We start from the raw sequence: 14,507 nt of genomic DNA, 5'->3' as shown, positions 1-14,507 counted from the left end.
TTAGGCATTTAGAAAAGATTTGACAGCAAAAAAAAACAAACCCAAGTATTCTTTAATATCTTCATAAACAATTTAGATCGGGGTCTCCAACCTTGGAAACTTTAAGCCTGGCGGACTTCAACTCCCAGAATTCCCCAGCCAGGCTTAAAGTTGCCAAGGATGGAGAGCCCTGATTTAGATGAAGGAATAGAAGGGAACTCATCAAAATCGCAGATGACACCAAGCTGGCAGGAATAGCCAAACACTCCAGAAGATACCACAAGCTCTGGATGGATTTTGACAGACGTGAACATTGGACCCTATCTAACAAAATGAAATTCAATAGTGAATAAAGTAAGATTTACACCTAGGCAAGAAAAACCAAATGGACACATATAGATTGGGTGAAATCAGGCTTAATAGCAGCAACTGTGAGAGGGATTTTGGAGTCTTAGTAGACAACAGATTAAATATGACTCAAAAGTGAGCGGCAGCCAGCCAAAAAAGCCAATGTAATCCTAAATTGCATCAACATTCAATCAAGATCACATGAGGTACTAATACCATACCATAAAGGCCTAGTAAGACTACACCTAGAGTACTGCATCCAGTTTTGGTCACCACATTATTAAAAAAAGAGGTTGAGGCTCTAGAAAGAGTGCAGAGAAGAGCAACCAGGATGATGAGGGGACTGGAGGCTAAAACCTACAATGAACGGTTGCAGGAACTGGACATGGCTGGTCTAGTGAAGAGAAGGACCAGGGGAGACATGAGAGCATCTTCCAATATTTGAGGGGCTGCCACAGAGAGGAGGAAGGGGTCAACCTATTTTCCAAGGCACCCGAAGGCCAGACAAGGAACAATGGATGGAAACTGATCAAGGAGAGATTCAACCTGGAAATAAGGAGGAATTTTCTGACAGAGAAATCAAGCCATGGCACAGAAGTTGCCTTCGGAAGTTGTGGGACCTTCATCCCTGGAAGCTTTCAAGAAGAGATTGGACTGCCATTGGTCAGAAATGGTGTAGGGTCTCCTGCTTGAGCAGGGGGTTGGACTAGATGACCTCCAAAGTCCCTTCCAACTCTGTTAATCTGTTAAGGAAGTTAAGGAAAACCAAGTGCATCGTTACAGAATAGGTGGTACCTCAGTAGCAGTAACTGCAAGAGGGATCTTGAAGTCCTACTGGACAATCGATTGAATATGAGCCAGCACTGTGCTTCAGCTGCCAAAAAAGCCAACACAATCCTAGGCTGTATTAATAGAGATCATTACTCAAGATCATGTGAAAGTGTTCGTACTACGTTATAAGGCCTTGGTAAGGCCACACTTGGAATTCTGCATCCAGTTTTGGGCACGGTATTATTAAAAAAAGATGATGAGACTTTGGAAAGAGTGCAGAAAAGATGTTGTGTCTCGTCCGATCTCACCACCACAGCCGGGGCCTTCTTATCTGCTTCCGAACATGGAGGAATGTCCTAGTATGCCTCCCAGCCCCAGCCCTGGCTCCATGCCCAGACAGGCTGAGGAGGAGGAAGTATCTCCAGCCCCCAGCTCTGGCTCCATGCCCAGGCAAACGGAGCAACTAGACCCCTCCCCCTCCTCCACAGCATGTGAGCCTGAGGGAGGTCAATTGCCAACAGCTGCAGACTGGAGTGACCCTCGCGTCAGAAGACTTGATAGGCGGAGGCAACAGAAGGAAGGGAGGGGCAGGCCTGGATAAGTGCTGAGTCATGGAGCCACACCCCATGGCCTATATAAAGGACCTGCTTTCTGGCATTCTCTGAGTTAGGCAAAGTCTAAACATATCTTGCTGAAGTCACTTTCTGGTCTCCTGCCTGCCCTGAGGACTTTGCTAGGACTTTGGCAGAGCTGCGGAGGCACACCTGATTCGGATTTCCCTGACCCGGCCGTCAGCGGAGGAGTGGGACACGACAAAAGAGCAACAAAGATGGTTAGAGGACCGGAGGCCAAAGCATATGTAGAACTGTTGCTTGGAATCGGGTATGTCTAGTCTAAGGAAAAGAAGAACAAGGAGTGACATGATAGCTGTGTTCCAATATTTGAGAGGCTTCCACAAAGAGGAGGGGGTCAACATAGTTTCAAAGCATCAGAAGGCAGGACAAGAAGCAATGGATGGAAACTAATCAAGGAGAGAAGCAACCTAGAACTAAGGAGAAACTTCCTGACAGTGAGAAGAATTAATTGGTTGCCTTCAGATGCTGTGGGCGCTCCACCATTTGGAGGTCATTTGTCTGGAAGGGTATAGGATCTCCTTCTGTGGGCAGTGGGTTGGACTAGAAGACCTTCAAGGACCTTCCAACTCTGTTATTCTGACTTAATAGCATTTTCTACTTATGCAACCATCACTGGTTCCAAACCACCTCAGTGCCCAATGCCCAATGGTTGTCCAATCTCTTCTTAAAAGAATCTGTTTTATTCCCTAGACCAGAATAAGTTTTAGAATTTCTTCTCGTCTCTCCTCTTTCTAGCCTTGCTTGGAATCAGGTATTCATGTTTATTCCAAAATGTGTGTATTAATATTCATACTAAATTAATCCTCTGCTACCAGCAGTTGGGAATTACTGGCGCAGTGAATGAATCTATTTTTCATTAGCAATAATACCAGGATCTCTGAAGTTGAGTCTCTAAAATATAAATGTAGTCCCAAAGGCCTCCCCTTACCTTGCGGGTCCCATGTCAAAATAAATGAAGCAAAGAAGCCATTTTGGAAGCACAGTGACTTAGAAAATTGACAGTAGATGGCTAGGGTTTTATTGGTTGACGAGCATGGATCAGGTGGAAGACACTGTCTGGATGTTGTTGTGGCCCACAAGTGGAGCTGGCAGCAGATTTGGACAGTGAGGAGGTTAGGGAGGAACATGGGCCTGTCCTGGAGTCTGGGGAAGGCTCTGATGAGAGCTCTGCATCAGAGGCAGAGAGAGGGCCAGGGACGGATTCCAGTTATCAGCTGCCTTCGGAGTCAGACATCAGTAAGGCGAATGAACAGCTGGAGCCTGTTCCCAGTGTGCAAATGCGCAGAGTTGCCAGATGAAGGGAACAGCTAAAGAACAAAGGTCGACTTGGGAGTAAGGCCACAGGTGGACGATGAATGCCCTCCCCCCCTCCCCCGAGGGGATAAAAAAGGAGCAAAAGGGGAGTGGAGTTTGCAGGAGACAATTAGTTCGCTTAATTGGTTCGTGACTCTCTGTGACTCCTTGCCAAGTTTTGAAGATATCACCCTGGCAGCTCTCCAAGCCAGATAAGGTCTGCGACTGTAAATTCTCCCTTGAAAGACTTTGCTGAAGGTGAATGAGAGAAATTCACAATAACTTAACAAAAAAATTTGTCGGGACAAGGAGTCTTCTTCGTGGTTTGGGAACGCCTGGGTCAGAACACATGGATTGAAATGCCTTGGAAGGAATACTAAATGCCCTGGAAAACAAGATAAGAAATACATATTCTGGATACATCCTTTCTAATAAGGCTTGCTACTCTCTTTCCCCATTGGACTGACAAGCCATTGGTAAGGTGTGTTTACCTCCACCTTCATCAGGTGCATAATGAACATTTGACGTTATGTCAGCTACAATTTTGTACCCGGGAATCTTCCCTTAAACTTGAATCTGTTCCTTTTCGGCCAAATGAGTCTCTTGTAGTGTTAAAACACCTCTCCTATTCTTGGAAATAAAATCTGGTCCGGTTCTTATTCCAAGCCGGGAAGAAAGACGCAGGAGAAACGAATTGGAGGCCCGCTGCAGTGGGAAAGGAAGTCTCTGTTTATTTGGTCACCGGAAGCAACAGTGACAGCAGCATGTTTTTTGGGTAGCTGACAAAGTGGGTGTTGTGACTCCAGCCCCCGAACCTGGCCCCATGCCCGAAAGTGACTCCGAAAGTGAGGGGGAAGGGCCGGTAAGGCTTACCTTAGGAGCACCGATTTCTTTGGCTCGGCTCCAGGAGCCAGAACCAGACCAGTCGGAGGACGTAATGAGGCCGTCATCCCCTGATTCCTCCCTTCCCCAGGCTACGCCTTCAGACCCAGCTGATAATAATAATCAAGCTTGGCTTGACCCACACTTCAGAAGATTAGAGAGGCGGCGTCATCAAAGGGAAGGGTGGGGCAGGAGCCCCACCCCACAGGATATATAAGGAGCTTTAGGACTGCTCTCACTCCACGGGAAGCAAAAGTTTAGCTGAACCGTTTCAAAAAGAGCTGAAAGTCTTGCTATGTGAGTCATTTGTTTGAACTTTGGCAGGCAGCTGTGATTTCTCTGCCAGGACTGATAAGAGCCGTGAATCCACTGGCTGAAGGCCAGCTCGTTAATCCGAAGTGGGGAAGGAGACAGAACAGTGGGGTTGAGAACAGATGGGTTTTTTATTTTTACTTTGGGGCTTTTGTGATTGAAATGCCTGTTCACGTCCTTTAATATTTTAATGGCTGTTGCCAGATTCATATGGGGTCATGTAGGGGTCATGACTGGCTCTACAGGCAAAAGGAAAAATGCAAATCCTGAGTCTTTTGTTTGAGCTAATTTTGTTAGTCTCAGCTCCTTGCCGATTGTGTTGCTTCTTGGGAGTTGCTGTCTGCCCTTTGTTTATGAGATCTTGCAAAATTGCACCCATCACCGCTGTAACCAATTTCATCCATCTTGCTTCTTCTTCCCTTCCTTCCTTCCTTCCTTCCTTCCTTCCTTCCTTCCTTCCTTCCTTCCCTTCCCTTCCCTCCTTCCTCCACTTTCCTTCCTTCCTTCCTTCTTTCCTTCCTTCTTTCCTTCCTTCCTTCCTTCCATCCATCCTTCCTTCACTTCCTGCCTTCCTTCCTTCCTTCATTCCTTCCTTCCTTCCTTTCTTCTTTCCTTCCTTTACCTATTCCTATTTGATTTTGTAAAGATTATATCTTTTCAAATTTAAAACGAGCCTTTTAGCAATTCAAGCGCTTCGAATTTGAAACATTTGCACCCCGCCGTGTTTTGACACACGGGTCTCAAAAGGTTACAAGGGAGGCAGAAAAACTACTTAAGAAAATGGAAAACATAAACCTCTCCTCCTCGGCGTGATCAAATAATGGGCTGCAACCTTTTCAAAGCCACAGAGACCGATGCATGACTTTTCTTTTCCTGAAATGTAGCAATAGAAAAGTTGCTCGATGGGGAATGTTCTTTAAATAAAGTAAAGCAATTTGATTAATGGATTTGATGCGCCGTGATATCCGCTCCCTCGATAAAATATTGTTTTCGGGACAACCGTTGCCATTTCGCTTCCAAACAACCGGCTCCCATCCAAAAGTTAACAGATACTCCCCGAGCCCACGATGCCATCTGGTTTGCAAGCTCTCGTGAAAAGAACCACAATATTTGGCCCAGTTATTTTGAAAATAATGTCACTTTACTCATCGCGTTTAGCAGTAAGAGAAACGGATTTCAATTTAAAAAAAAGAGGGTATCCTTCTAAATCATCTCCAAGGCCAACGTCACAGGATAATTCCTAAAAAAATTAAAATGCTGGAATTGCTTTCAGTGAGGTTTTTTTTAAATTATTATTATTATTATTTTTAAGTAGCAGAGGAAGGAACTAAAAATTCTTTCCATGAGCCAGCACAGAGACGTCTTAAATGTCCCTTTTTCTTCTTCCTTGCTGTTTTAAATCTCTTCCGTTGCACGTCGATCGGATGTTTGTGCAGACCGCTTCAGTAGATCTCACCCAAGTTTGTTTGTTTTTTAGTTGTTTTCCTTAACAGATTAACAGAGTTGGAAGGGACCTTGTAGGTCATCTAGTCCAACCACCACCACCCCGGCCAAGCAGGAGACCCTACACCATTTCTGACCAATGGCAGTCCAGTCTCTTCTTGAAAGCCTCCATAATGAAGGTCCCACAACTTCCGAAGGCAACTTCTGTTCCATGGCTTGATTGTTCTCACTGTCAGGAAATGTCTCCTTATTTCTCTCCTTGAATCTCTCCTTGGTCAGTTTCCATCCATTATTCCTTATCTGGCCTTCAGGTGCTTTGGAGAATAGTTTGACTCCCTCGTCTCTGTGGCAGCTCCTCAAATATTCGAAGATGCTATCCTGTCTTTCCTGGTCCTTCTCTTCACTAGACTAGCCAGGCCCAGTTCCTGCAACCATTCATTGTATGTTTTAGCCTCCAGTCCCCTAATCATCTTGGTTGCTTTTCTCTGCACTTTTTCTATAATCTCAACATCTTTTTTACAGTGTGGTGACCAAAACTGGATGCAGTATTCTAGGTGTGGTCTTACTTAGGTTTTATGGCATGGTATTAGTACCTCACTTGATCTTGATTGTATCCCTCTGTTAATGCAATTTAGGATTACATTGGCTTTTTTGGCGGCTGCCGCACACTGTTGGCTCATATTTAATTGGTTGTCTACTAAGATTCCAAGATCCCTCTCACAGTTACTGCTATTAAGCCTGGTTTTCCCCAATCTATATGTGTCCTTTTGGTTTTTCTTGACTAAGTGTAAACCTTACTTTACTCACCATTAAATTCCCCCCCTCCTTTTTGTGGAAGCCTCTCAAATATTGGAACACAGCTATCGTGTCATCCCATGTTCTTTTTTTCCTTAGACTAGACATACCCAACTCCAAGCAATGGTTCTTCATATGCTTTGGCCTCCAGTCCTTTAACCATCTTTGTTGCTCTTCTCTGTACTCTTTCCAAAGTCTCAACATCTTTTTTTATAATGCTGTGCCCAAAACTGGATGCAGAATTCCAAGTGTGGCCTTACCAAGGCCTTATAACGTAGTACAAACACTTCACATGGTCTTGAGTAATGATCTCTATTAATACAGCCTAGGATTGTGTTGCCTTTTTTGGCAGCTGCTGCACACTGTTGGCTCATATTTAATTGGTTGTCCTCTAAGACGCCAAGATCCCTCTCACAGTTATTGCTATTAAGCCTGGTTTCCCCCAATCTATATGTGTCCTTTTGGTTGTTCTTGCCTAGGTTGCTCTTACTTTACTCACTATAGTGTAAGACTTGGCTTTCCTCTATACTGAATTTCATTTTGTTAGATAGGGCCCAGTGTTCAAGTCTGTCAAGATCCATCCTGAACTTACCTTCTAGGGCAGGGGTCTGCAAACTTGGCTCTTTTAAGACTTGTGGAGTTCAATTCTGGGAGTTGAAGTCCACAAGTCTTAAAAGAGCCAAGTTTGCATACCCCTGTTCTAGGGTCTTAGCTATTCCTGCCAGCTTCTCCTTCTCAAGAAACCTTTTGGAATCCTTCGGAATCTCATTATATAACGCCTCGAGCTAACGTCCTAACGGTTTCCATCTCCTTCGCAGGAAAAGAATTTAGAGTGGTTTCCTCGGATGAGAGCCATGTCCTTGGTCAGCAACGAGGGGGACAATGAACAGAACGAAATCAGGAACCTGCAAGAAAGGTTGGAGACCACCATGGCTTTGGTCAAGCAACTTTCCGGCCAACTCGCGGAGCTGAAAGAACAGGTGAACAGCCTTGGTGTTTAGAATTGAAATCAGAAGAGGGCTGGAAGGGACCTTGGAGGTCTTCTAGTCCAGCCCCCTGCTCAAGCAGGAGATCCTATACTGTTTCAGACAAGGGACTGTTAAAACCTTCTTAAAATACGATGATGGACTGCCCATGACTTCTGGTGGCAAGCGTCCCCCTCCCCTTTCTCTCTTTGTAGCTCAGGGTTGAGTTGTGGGGTCCTTGGTGCTCTCTGAGCTTGGTTGTTTTCTTGCAAACGTTTCATTACCCAACTAAATAACATTATCAGTGCTACAAGGGAGTGGGGTTGCTTCTGTTTACATATACAAGTCAGTGTATATCAGTGTCTATCACTACCCTGTCAGTGTTGGTGGGAATGTAGTTTTCTTTTTGGAGGTTGTCTGATTAGGCTATTGTTGATTGTTTGGGCTGGTAGCCCTTGATGGGGATATTGTGTATGTCTTGATTGTTGGCCAACTGTTAATCTTGGTGTTAATCGTCTGCTCCTTGGGGTGTTGATTTCTGGTGAGGAAGTGTTTTGCTCTTTTTGTTCTTTCTAGATTTTTGATTGTCTCTTTTGAATAGTATATATAGATGTTGTATATTAACAGAAAGCAACCCCTCTCCCTCGTAGCACTGATAATGTTACTTAGTTGGGTCATGAAAGGTCTGTAAAAAAACAACCAAGCTGTCGTGTCCCATTCCTCCGCTGACGGCCGGGTTAGGGAAATCCGAATCAGGCGTGCCTCTGCAGCTCTGCCAAAGTCCTAGCAAAGTTCTCAAGGCAGGCAGGAGACCAGAAAGTGACTTCAACAAGGTATGTTAGACTTTGCCTGACTCAGAGAATGCCAGAAAGCAGATCCTTTATATAGGCCATGGGGTGTGGCTCCATGACTCAGCACTTATCCAGGCCTGCCCCTCCCTTCCTTCTGTCGCCGCCGCCTATCAATTCTTCTGAAGCGAGGGTCACTCCAGTCTGCAGCTGTTGGTAATTGACCTTCCTCAGGCTCACATACTGTGGGGGAGGGGGAGGGGTCTAGTTGCTCCGTTTGCCTGGGCATGGAGCCAGAGCTGGGGGCTGGAGGTACTTCTTCCTCCTCAGCCTGTCTGGGCATGGAGCCAGGGCTGGGGCCGGGAGGCATACTAGGACATTCCTCAGCGTTCGGAAGCAGATAAGAAGGCCCCGGCTGCGGTGAAAGCGGGCGAGACACAACACAAGCTCAGAGAGCACCAAGGACCCCACAGCTCAACAATCAAGCTCAGAGAAGACCAAGGACCCCATACTCCTCCTCCTCCTCCTCCTCCTCCTCCACCTCCTCTTCCTCCTCACACACCTCCTCCCTTACTAGCACTGATGATGTTATTTAGTTGGGTCATAAAACTTCTGCAAGAATACATCCAAACTTGGAGAATGTCAAGGACCCCACAGTCATTCTCCTCCTCCTCCTCCTCCTCCTCCTCCTCCTCCTCCTCTTCCTCCTCCTCCTCCTCCTCTTCCTACTCACACACCTCCTCCCTTACTAGCACTGATGATGTTATTTAGTTGGGTCATAAAACATCTGCAAGAATACAACCAAGCTCAGAGAATGTTAAGGGCCCCACAGTCCTCCTCCTCCTCCTCCTCCCCACACACCACCTCTCTTCCATCACCGATGATGTTGCTTAGTTGGGTCATGAAACGTCTGCAGGAAAAGGGGATCCCCCCACTCAAATAAATACACCTTTAAAAGACAATCTCAGCGGGGGAACATTTATAACCCCGTCCGTGCCTCTCTTTTTCTTTTTCTTTCTTTTTTTTCTTCAAGCCACCGACTGATCTTTGTGTTTGTCTCCTCCTTCGCCTTATAGATGACAGAACAAAGGAAAAACAAACAGAGGCTGGGCTTTTTGGGCTCCAACGCTCCCCACGTGAACCACCACACTTCCCCGCACTGATAACACACACACCGATTGTGACACAGCCTTTCATCCCTGGATCACAAGGCAGAAGAGCTGAGGTTGGAAGGACTGAATGGAGCTCATTGTTTCCCTAGTTTTTCCGGACGGAGTGCCAAAAATGCTAAGTGGTTTTGCTCCCGGGAACAAGCTGTAACTGCGTTTTTTTGGTTGAAAATGGGCCAGAGGAGGGGGGGATTAACTCCCCCCTTATAGATCATGCAAAACAGGCCTTAAATCTTCATTTTCGCTCAAAAAAAAACAACAAGGGAGGGTCTCCATGGATGCTCTCAGTTTTCAGCCGAGATTTTTTTTTTCTTTCCTTTTTTTTTTAAAAAAAATCTGTTTTTCTCTCCAGAAGTCATCAGGGAAGTAAGCCAAAATCGGTTCAGGTGTTTGGATGCCCTTCTAAGAAACTTTCTAACTCCGGCAAACTTTCTAACTCGGGCCATTGCCGGGGACGACAACATGCAGCCGGCTAAACGCCCGTTTGTCACATTTTGCAGGGTTCGACAACCCTTTGTCGTGTTTGTGCGGGGCGGTTGTGCTCTTCCGACAATCCAAGCGATGTCAATAACGCTCCGCATAATCCATTCGCCTTCAAGGATGACGTCTCCTTCGTCTGCCGTTGATCATATTTTTTGCTTTTTAAAGAAGACCGACTCAAACTTTGGAAGCGTTTTTGCCGTCTTGCCGTACGATTCCTAAAATCCGCTGTGGCAAATCCGCAGTTTTAAAAATTCTTGGCGTTTAGGAATGTAGCTTCCCCCAAAATAGAACACTCGATTCAACAAGAGAATCGTATCGAATGGATATCATTCCTTCTGGATTTCGCTCCTGTACTCTACAAAAGGTGGCAGCAACTGGAAATCTCAAATAATGGCCTCGAATCTGGAGTTAAAAACTGAGAATGAGGTTAAGGAGAGTAACATTTCTTTCATAAACCTTTACTATCAAAGATTAAATTCAGGAGGGCAAACGGGCTGGAAATATCTGTGCGGCAGATTGCAAAGGGATTTCAAGTGGATCCTTCTTGTTTACACTAAAATTTGACTTTGATGCTTCTTCCTTCTCCATTTCTGATCAAGATCTTCTTCCAAATTATTCGGTAGAGCAAACGCTGTTGCTCTTCCGAGAGAGAAATATACTCATTATTCTACCCAGTGATTCTATTCAGTCTATTCTCCCTTGTAGAAGAGAGAACATATCTTAACATCAGGTAGTCCTCGACTTAGAACAGTTCCTTTAGCGACCATTGCAAGTCACAACGGCACTGACAGAAGTGACTTACGACCGTTTTTCACACTTTACGGCCGTTGCCACCTCTCCATGGTCCCGTGATCAAAATTCAAACACAACCTTACATATTTCTGACGGTTGGAGTTTCCCGGGATCATGTAACACCGCTTTCGTGACCTTCTGACCAGCAAAGTCAAGGGGGGAAATCCGGCTTCCCTTAATGACCACTTTACTCACTTAACAAATGCAATGATTCACTTAACGGTGGTGGCAAGAAAAGTCGTAACCTCGCTGCACGAACGTTTCACTTAGCAACGTCAACACTGGGCTCAATTGTGGTCGTAAGGCGAGGAGTACCTGCACTCACAACCATGATTCAACGTTGTAGTTTTTACTGAGTTTATCTCAGAGGGAGGATTTCATTCCTGAATCCGGGTGTTGCAAAAAATCTTCAGTGAACGCTGGGTCGACTCGTAGCAGTAATTTTATTGCCGTAAAGTGTCTTCCAGAATTTTTGCAGGTCAGCCATAGATTATTTTCCTGGAAAACAACTAAGCCTGAAAGAGCTTAGAGAGCTTACCTAACTTCCATCAACTGGAATGAAATGCATTCTTTTAACATTAAATGTTGGTAAATCTGGGTCTTTCTTGTGTGACCGTAGTTTTAAGTTTTTGTCAGAGTTTGTTGCAGCATACGCAGACCCACAATTAAATACTTTTGTGGGATTCCTCTAGATAAGAAAACGTCTTTATGTACAATACCCTTGTAGGTTTTTCCACGTTGTAGAGAAGAGAAATAGCAACTGCACAAAATGGAAGCACAAAATAGAGAAGGCAAAATGGAGGAGGGAGAAGCTAGCGCTCTCAAGCTTATATACAGAACAGTTAAGCCACGCCCAGGCTGCAAACTGTCTCCTATGGCCCCATACAACAAATACTATGTTTCAGTTACCAAACAGTCCCCATTGGCTGACCTGTTGGTATCCCTATTCCAGTTCATGAATACGCTGACAGTTTTTAAAAAAGCTTTTTAGTAAAAATGTTGATAAGGGATTGAAAGAGTTCTCTCCGGCCGTGAGCAAAATCTAGCCTCGATTCTACTTAATTGATCCTGACTTCCCTAATTATAACTCTTGAAGGTAAGACAAAATTCTAGATTTCATCTTACCTGGATAAAATATGTTGCCCTGTTAACATCTCTTAGGGCAATGATAACTAACCCTTTTGCCATCGCATGCCAGGAGGTGGGGAGCAGGGAGGGGATCACACACGTGCATGCCCACTCCCATAATTCTATGCTCCTAGACTTTAGAGAGGCTCTGGAGGCTAGGGACAGCAAAAAAGTCACTTCCTGTCCAACCAGAAGATGGCAAACGGGCAATTTCTCACCTCTGGAGGCCCTCTGGGGGGGAAGGCTGTTTCCACCCTCCCCAGACTCATAGAGAGGCTCTGGAGCCAGGTGTCAGAGAAAAACAGGCTTTCCCCACCCCCACCCGCCCAGGCCTTCTGGAGGCAGGAAACAACCTGTTTCCCTACTTCTAGTTGACCCAGAAAGCCCAAAAATCAGCTGGCCGGCGCATGCATGTACGCCGGAGCTGAGCTCGTATGCCCACTGATATGGAACCTATGGTGCCATAGATTCGCCATCACAGGCTTAGGAAAATTGGAAACATAGGAGGCAGTTTGTGTGTGTTTTTTCAAAAAAGAAAAAGGAAAAAAAAATCTCTCTGGCTTCTTGGAAGGCATAAAACGCGATGCCAGTTTGCGAGATTGCACCTTATCTCATTGTTATGCCATATGATCGTATCTGTAGGAAATATGCATCTTTGCACATTTCCTTGGCTTAAGTGGCGCATTTGCGTTTCACGCCGATCGTTTTCATTATCCTCAATGTACGTTATTGAAATTCGTGGGGAAGAAGCCTTTGGATGTGGGGCAGAGGAGTTATTTCCACCGTGTCTTGAACTTCTGTCAATGAATTCTGTCGTTGTGTAGACCGTGTGTCCCATCGGTTGTATTAATGGGTTGCTGTCCCTACATATGTATCCTTCAGGTTTTTTGTAAGGCCAAACCACAGAATTATCCTAAATTCATTACAACAAGCTCAGACTAAACCTCCTTTGGGGTTTAAGCTATGCAAATCTATGCCTTCCAAGCTGTTGTGTCTGCGCCCCCCGAGCCGGGCCCCCTGCCAGAAAGTGACTCGGAAAGTGAGGGGGAAGGGCCATCAGGACTTACTTCGGAAGCACTGGCTTCCCTGGCTCAGCTCCAGGAGCCAGAGGCAGGCCAGGTGGAGGAGATAACGAGGCCTCCGTCCCCTGACTCTTCCCCCCCAGGCCACGCCTCCAGACCCAGCTGATGGCAATCAGGCCTGGCTGGACCCTAGGTTTCATAGGCAGGAGAGGCGGGAATAACAGAAGCAGGGGTGGGGCAGGCCTAGGAAGTGCTGAGTCATGGAGCCACACCCCACAGGATATAAAAGCAGCAAAGGCTGCTATACCTCTTCGTAGCAAGCAAATCAACTGCTTAACTAGAGCTGAAGTACTGTTTGCTCCTGGCTGACTTATCAAGAGAGATAACAGAGACACTTGGCATACGCTGGCTCTTTTGCTGCCAGAGCTGATAGTGCCGGCTAATTAAGTCATCGCTCAGACTGAGGCAAGGGGGACAGAACACAAGCAGTCTAAGATGGGGTCTCCAACCTTGGCAACTTTAAGACTTGTGGACTTTGCTGGCTGAGGAACTCTGGGAGTTGACGTCCACAAGTCTTAAAGTTGCCAAGGTTGGAGATCCCTGGTCTAAAAAGCAAAATGGCTTTGTACCTGCAACTCAACTCTGAAGCAAATCCTTCCCTTCCCCACCATCCCAGTCAGAGCTGAAGAAGCTTCTTGGATGAGAAGTGAAACGTCTTCAAAGAAGAGGATTGAAATGGTTAGATAGGGTCACTGATGCCTTTGAAGAATCTTTTTTTAAGAAGGGATTGGATAACCATTTGTCCGAAATGCTATAGTTTAGTCTATTGTCACTGCACCTCGTACCACGAAATTAAATGCCATCTTCAGTGTACATTATACATAAACAAGTAAAACAAAAACATGCATCCTTCGCATTCTATACAATTGAATTGAAAACCCCTGATATTGCATTAATATTGCACTATGCCAGAGGTGGGTTTCAGCAGGTTCTGACCAGTTCTGGAGAACCAGTAGCCAAAATTTTGAGTAGTTCGGAGAACTAGTAGTAAAAATTCTGACTGGCCCCACCCCTGTCTATTCTCTGCCTCCTGAGTCCCAGCTGATCGGGAGGAAATGAGGATTTTGCAGGAACCTTCTCCTGGAGTGGAGTGGGAATGGAGATTTTACAGTATCTTTCCCCTGCCACGCCCACCAAGCCACGTCCACAGAACCGGTAGTAAAAAAGTTTGAAACCCACCACTGCACTCTACAGTAGAATTCAATATAGTTACTGCTCTAGGATAGAAGCTGTTTTTCAGCCTTTGTCCTTGTTTTTATTGCTCTGTACCGTCTGCCAGATGGTAATAGTTCAAAAAAAAAGGGGGGGGGTGCAAACAGGATGAAATGGATCTTTAAGAATGTTTTGAACTTTCTTAAGGCAGTGGGGGCTACAAAGCTCTTCCAAAGAGGGGAGAGGACAACCAATGACCTTCTGGGCAATGACGTTGACCCTCTGGAGTGCTGTCCTATCAGCCACTGTGCAATTGGCAAACCATACACAGGTGCAGTAAGTTAAAATACTCTCTATGGTGCAGGGTTTCCTGCCTAAGCAGGGGGTTGGACTAGAAGACCTCCAAGGTCCCTTCCAACTCTGTTATTCTATTCTGTGCAGTGAACGTGAATTTGGACAAACTCCAGGAGACGCTGGACAACAGGGGAGC

The 14,507-nt window shown here is 45.6% G+C and overlaps 1 protein-coding gene across 4 annotated transcripts in view; it reads left to right on the top strand.

The window, feature by feature from the left end:
- The window catches only part of ITPR2 (inositol 1,4,5-trisphosphate receptor type 2), a 134,030-nt gene extending 122,778 nt beyond the window's left edge, over positions 1–11,252 (top strand). For all 4 annotated transcript variants that reach the window (XM_058189724.1, XM_058189723.1, XM_058189721.1 and 1 more), the window contains 2 exons: positions 7,277–7,438; positions 9,288–11,252. In XM_058189724.1, the coding sequence (XP_058045707.1) occupies positions 7,277–7,438; positions 9,288–9,374 (249 nt within the window). In that variant the 3' untranslated portion in view covers positions 9,375–11,252. The remainder of the gene's footprint in view (positions 1–7,276; positions 7,439–9,287) is intronic.
- The last annotated feature ends 3,255 nt before the right edge of the window (positions 11,253–14,507 follow it).

This window comes from Ahaetulla prasina, chromosome 7 (assembly GCF_028640845.1).
Source record: "Ahaetulla prasina isolate Xishuangbanna chromosome 7, ASM2864084v1, whole genome shotgun sequence".
NCBI lineage: Eukaryota > Metazoa > Chordata > Lepidosauria > Squamata > Colubridae > Ahaetulla > Ahaetulla prasina.
The sequence above is the reverse complement of the archived record's forward strand: the minus strand, read 5'-3'. Positions and strand labels throughout refer to the sequence as shown.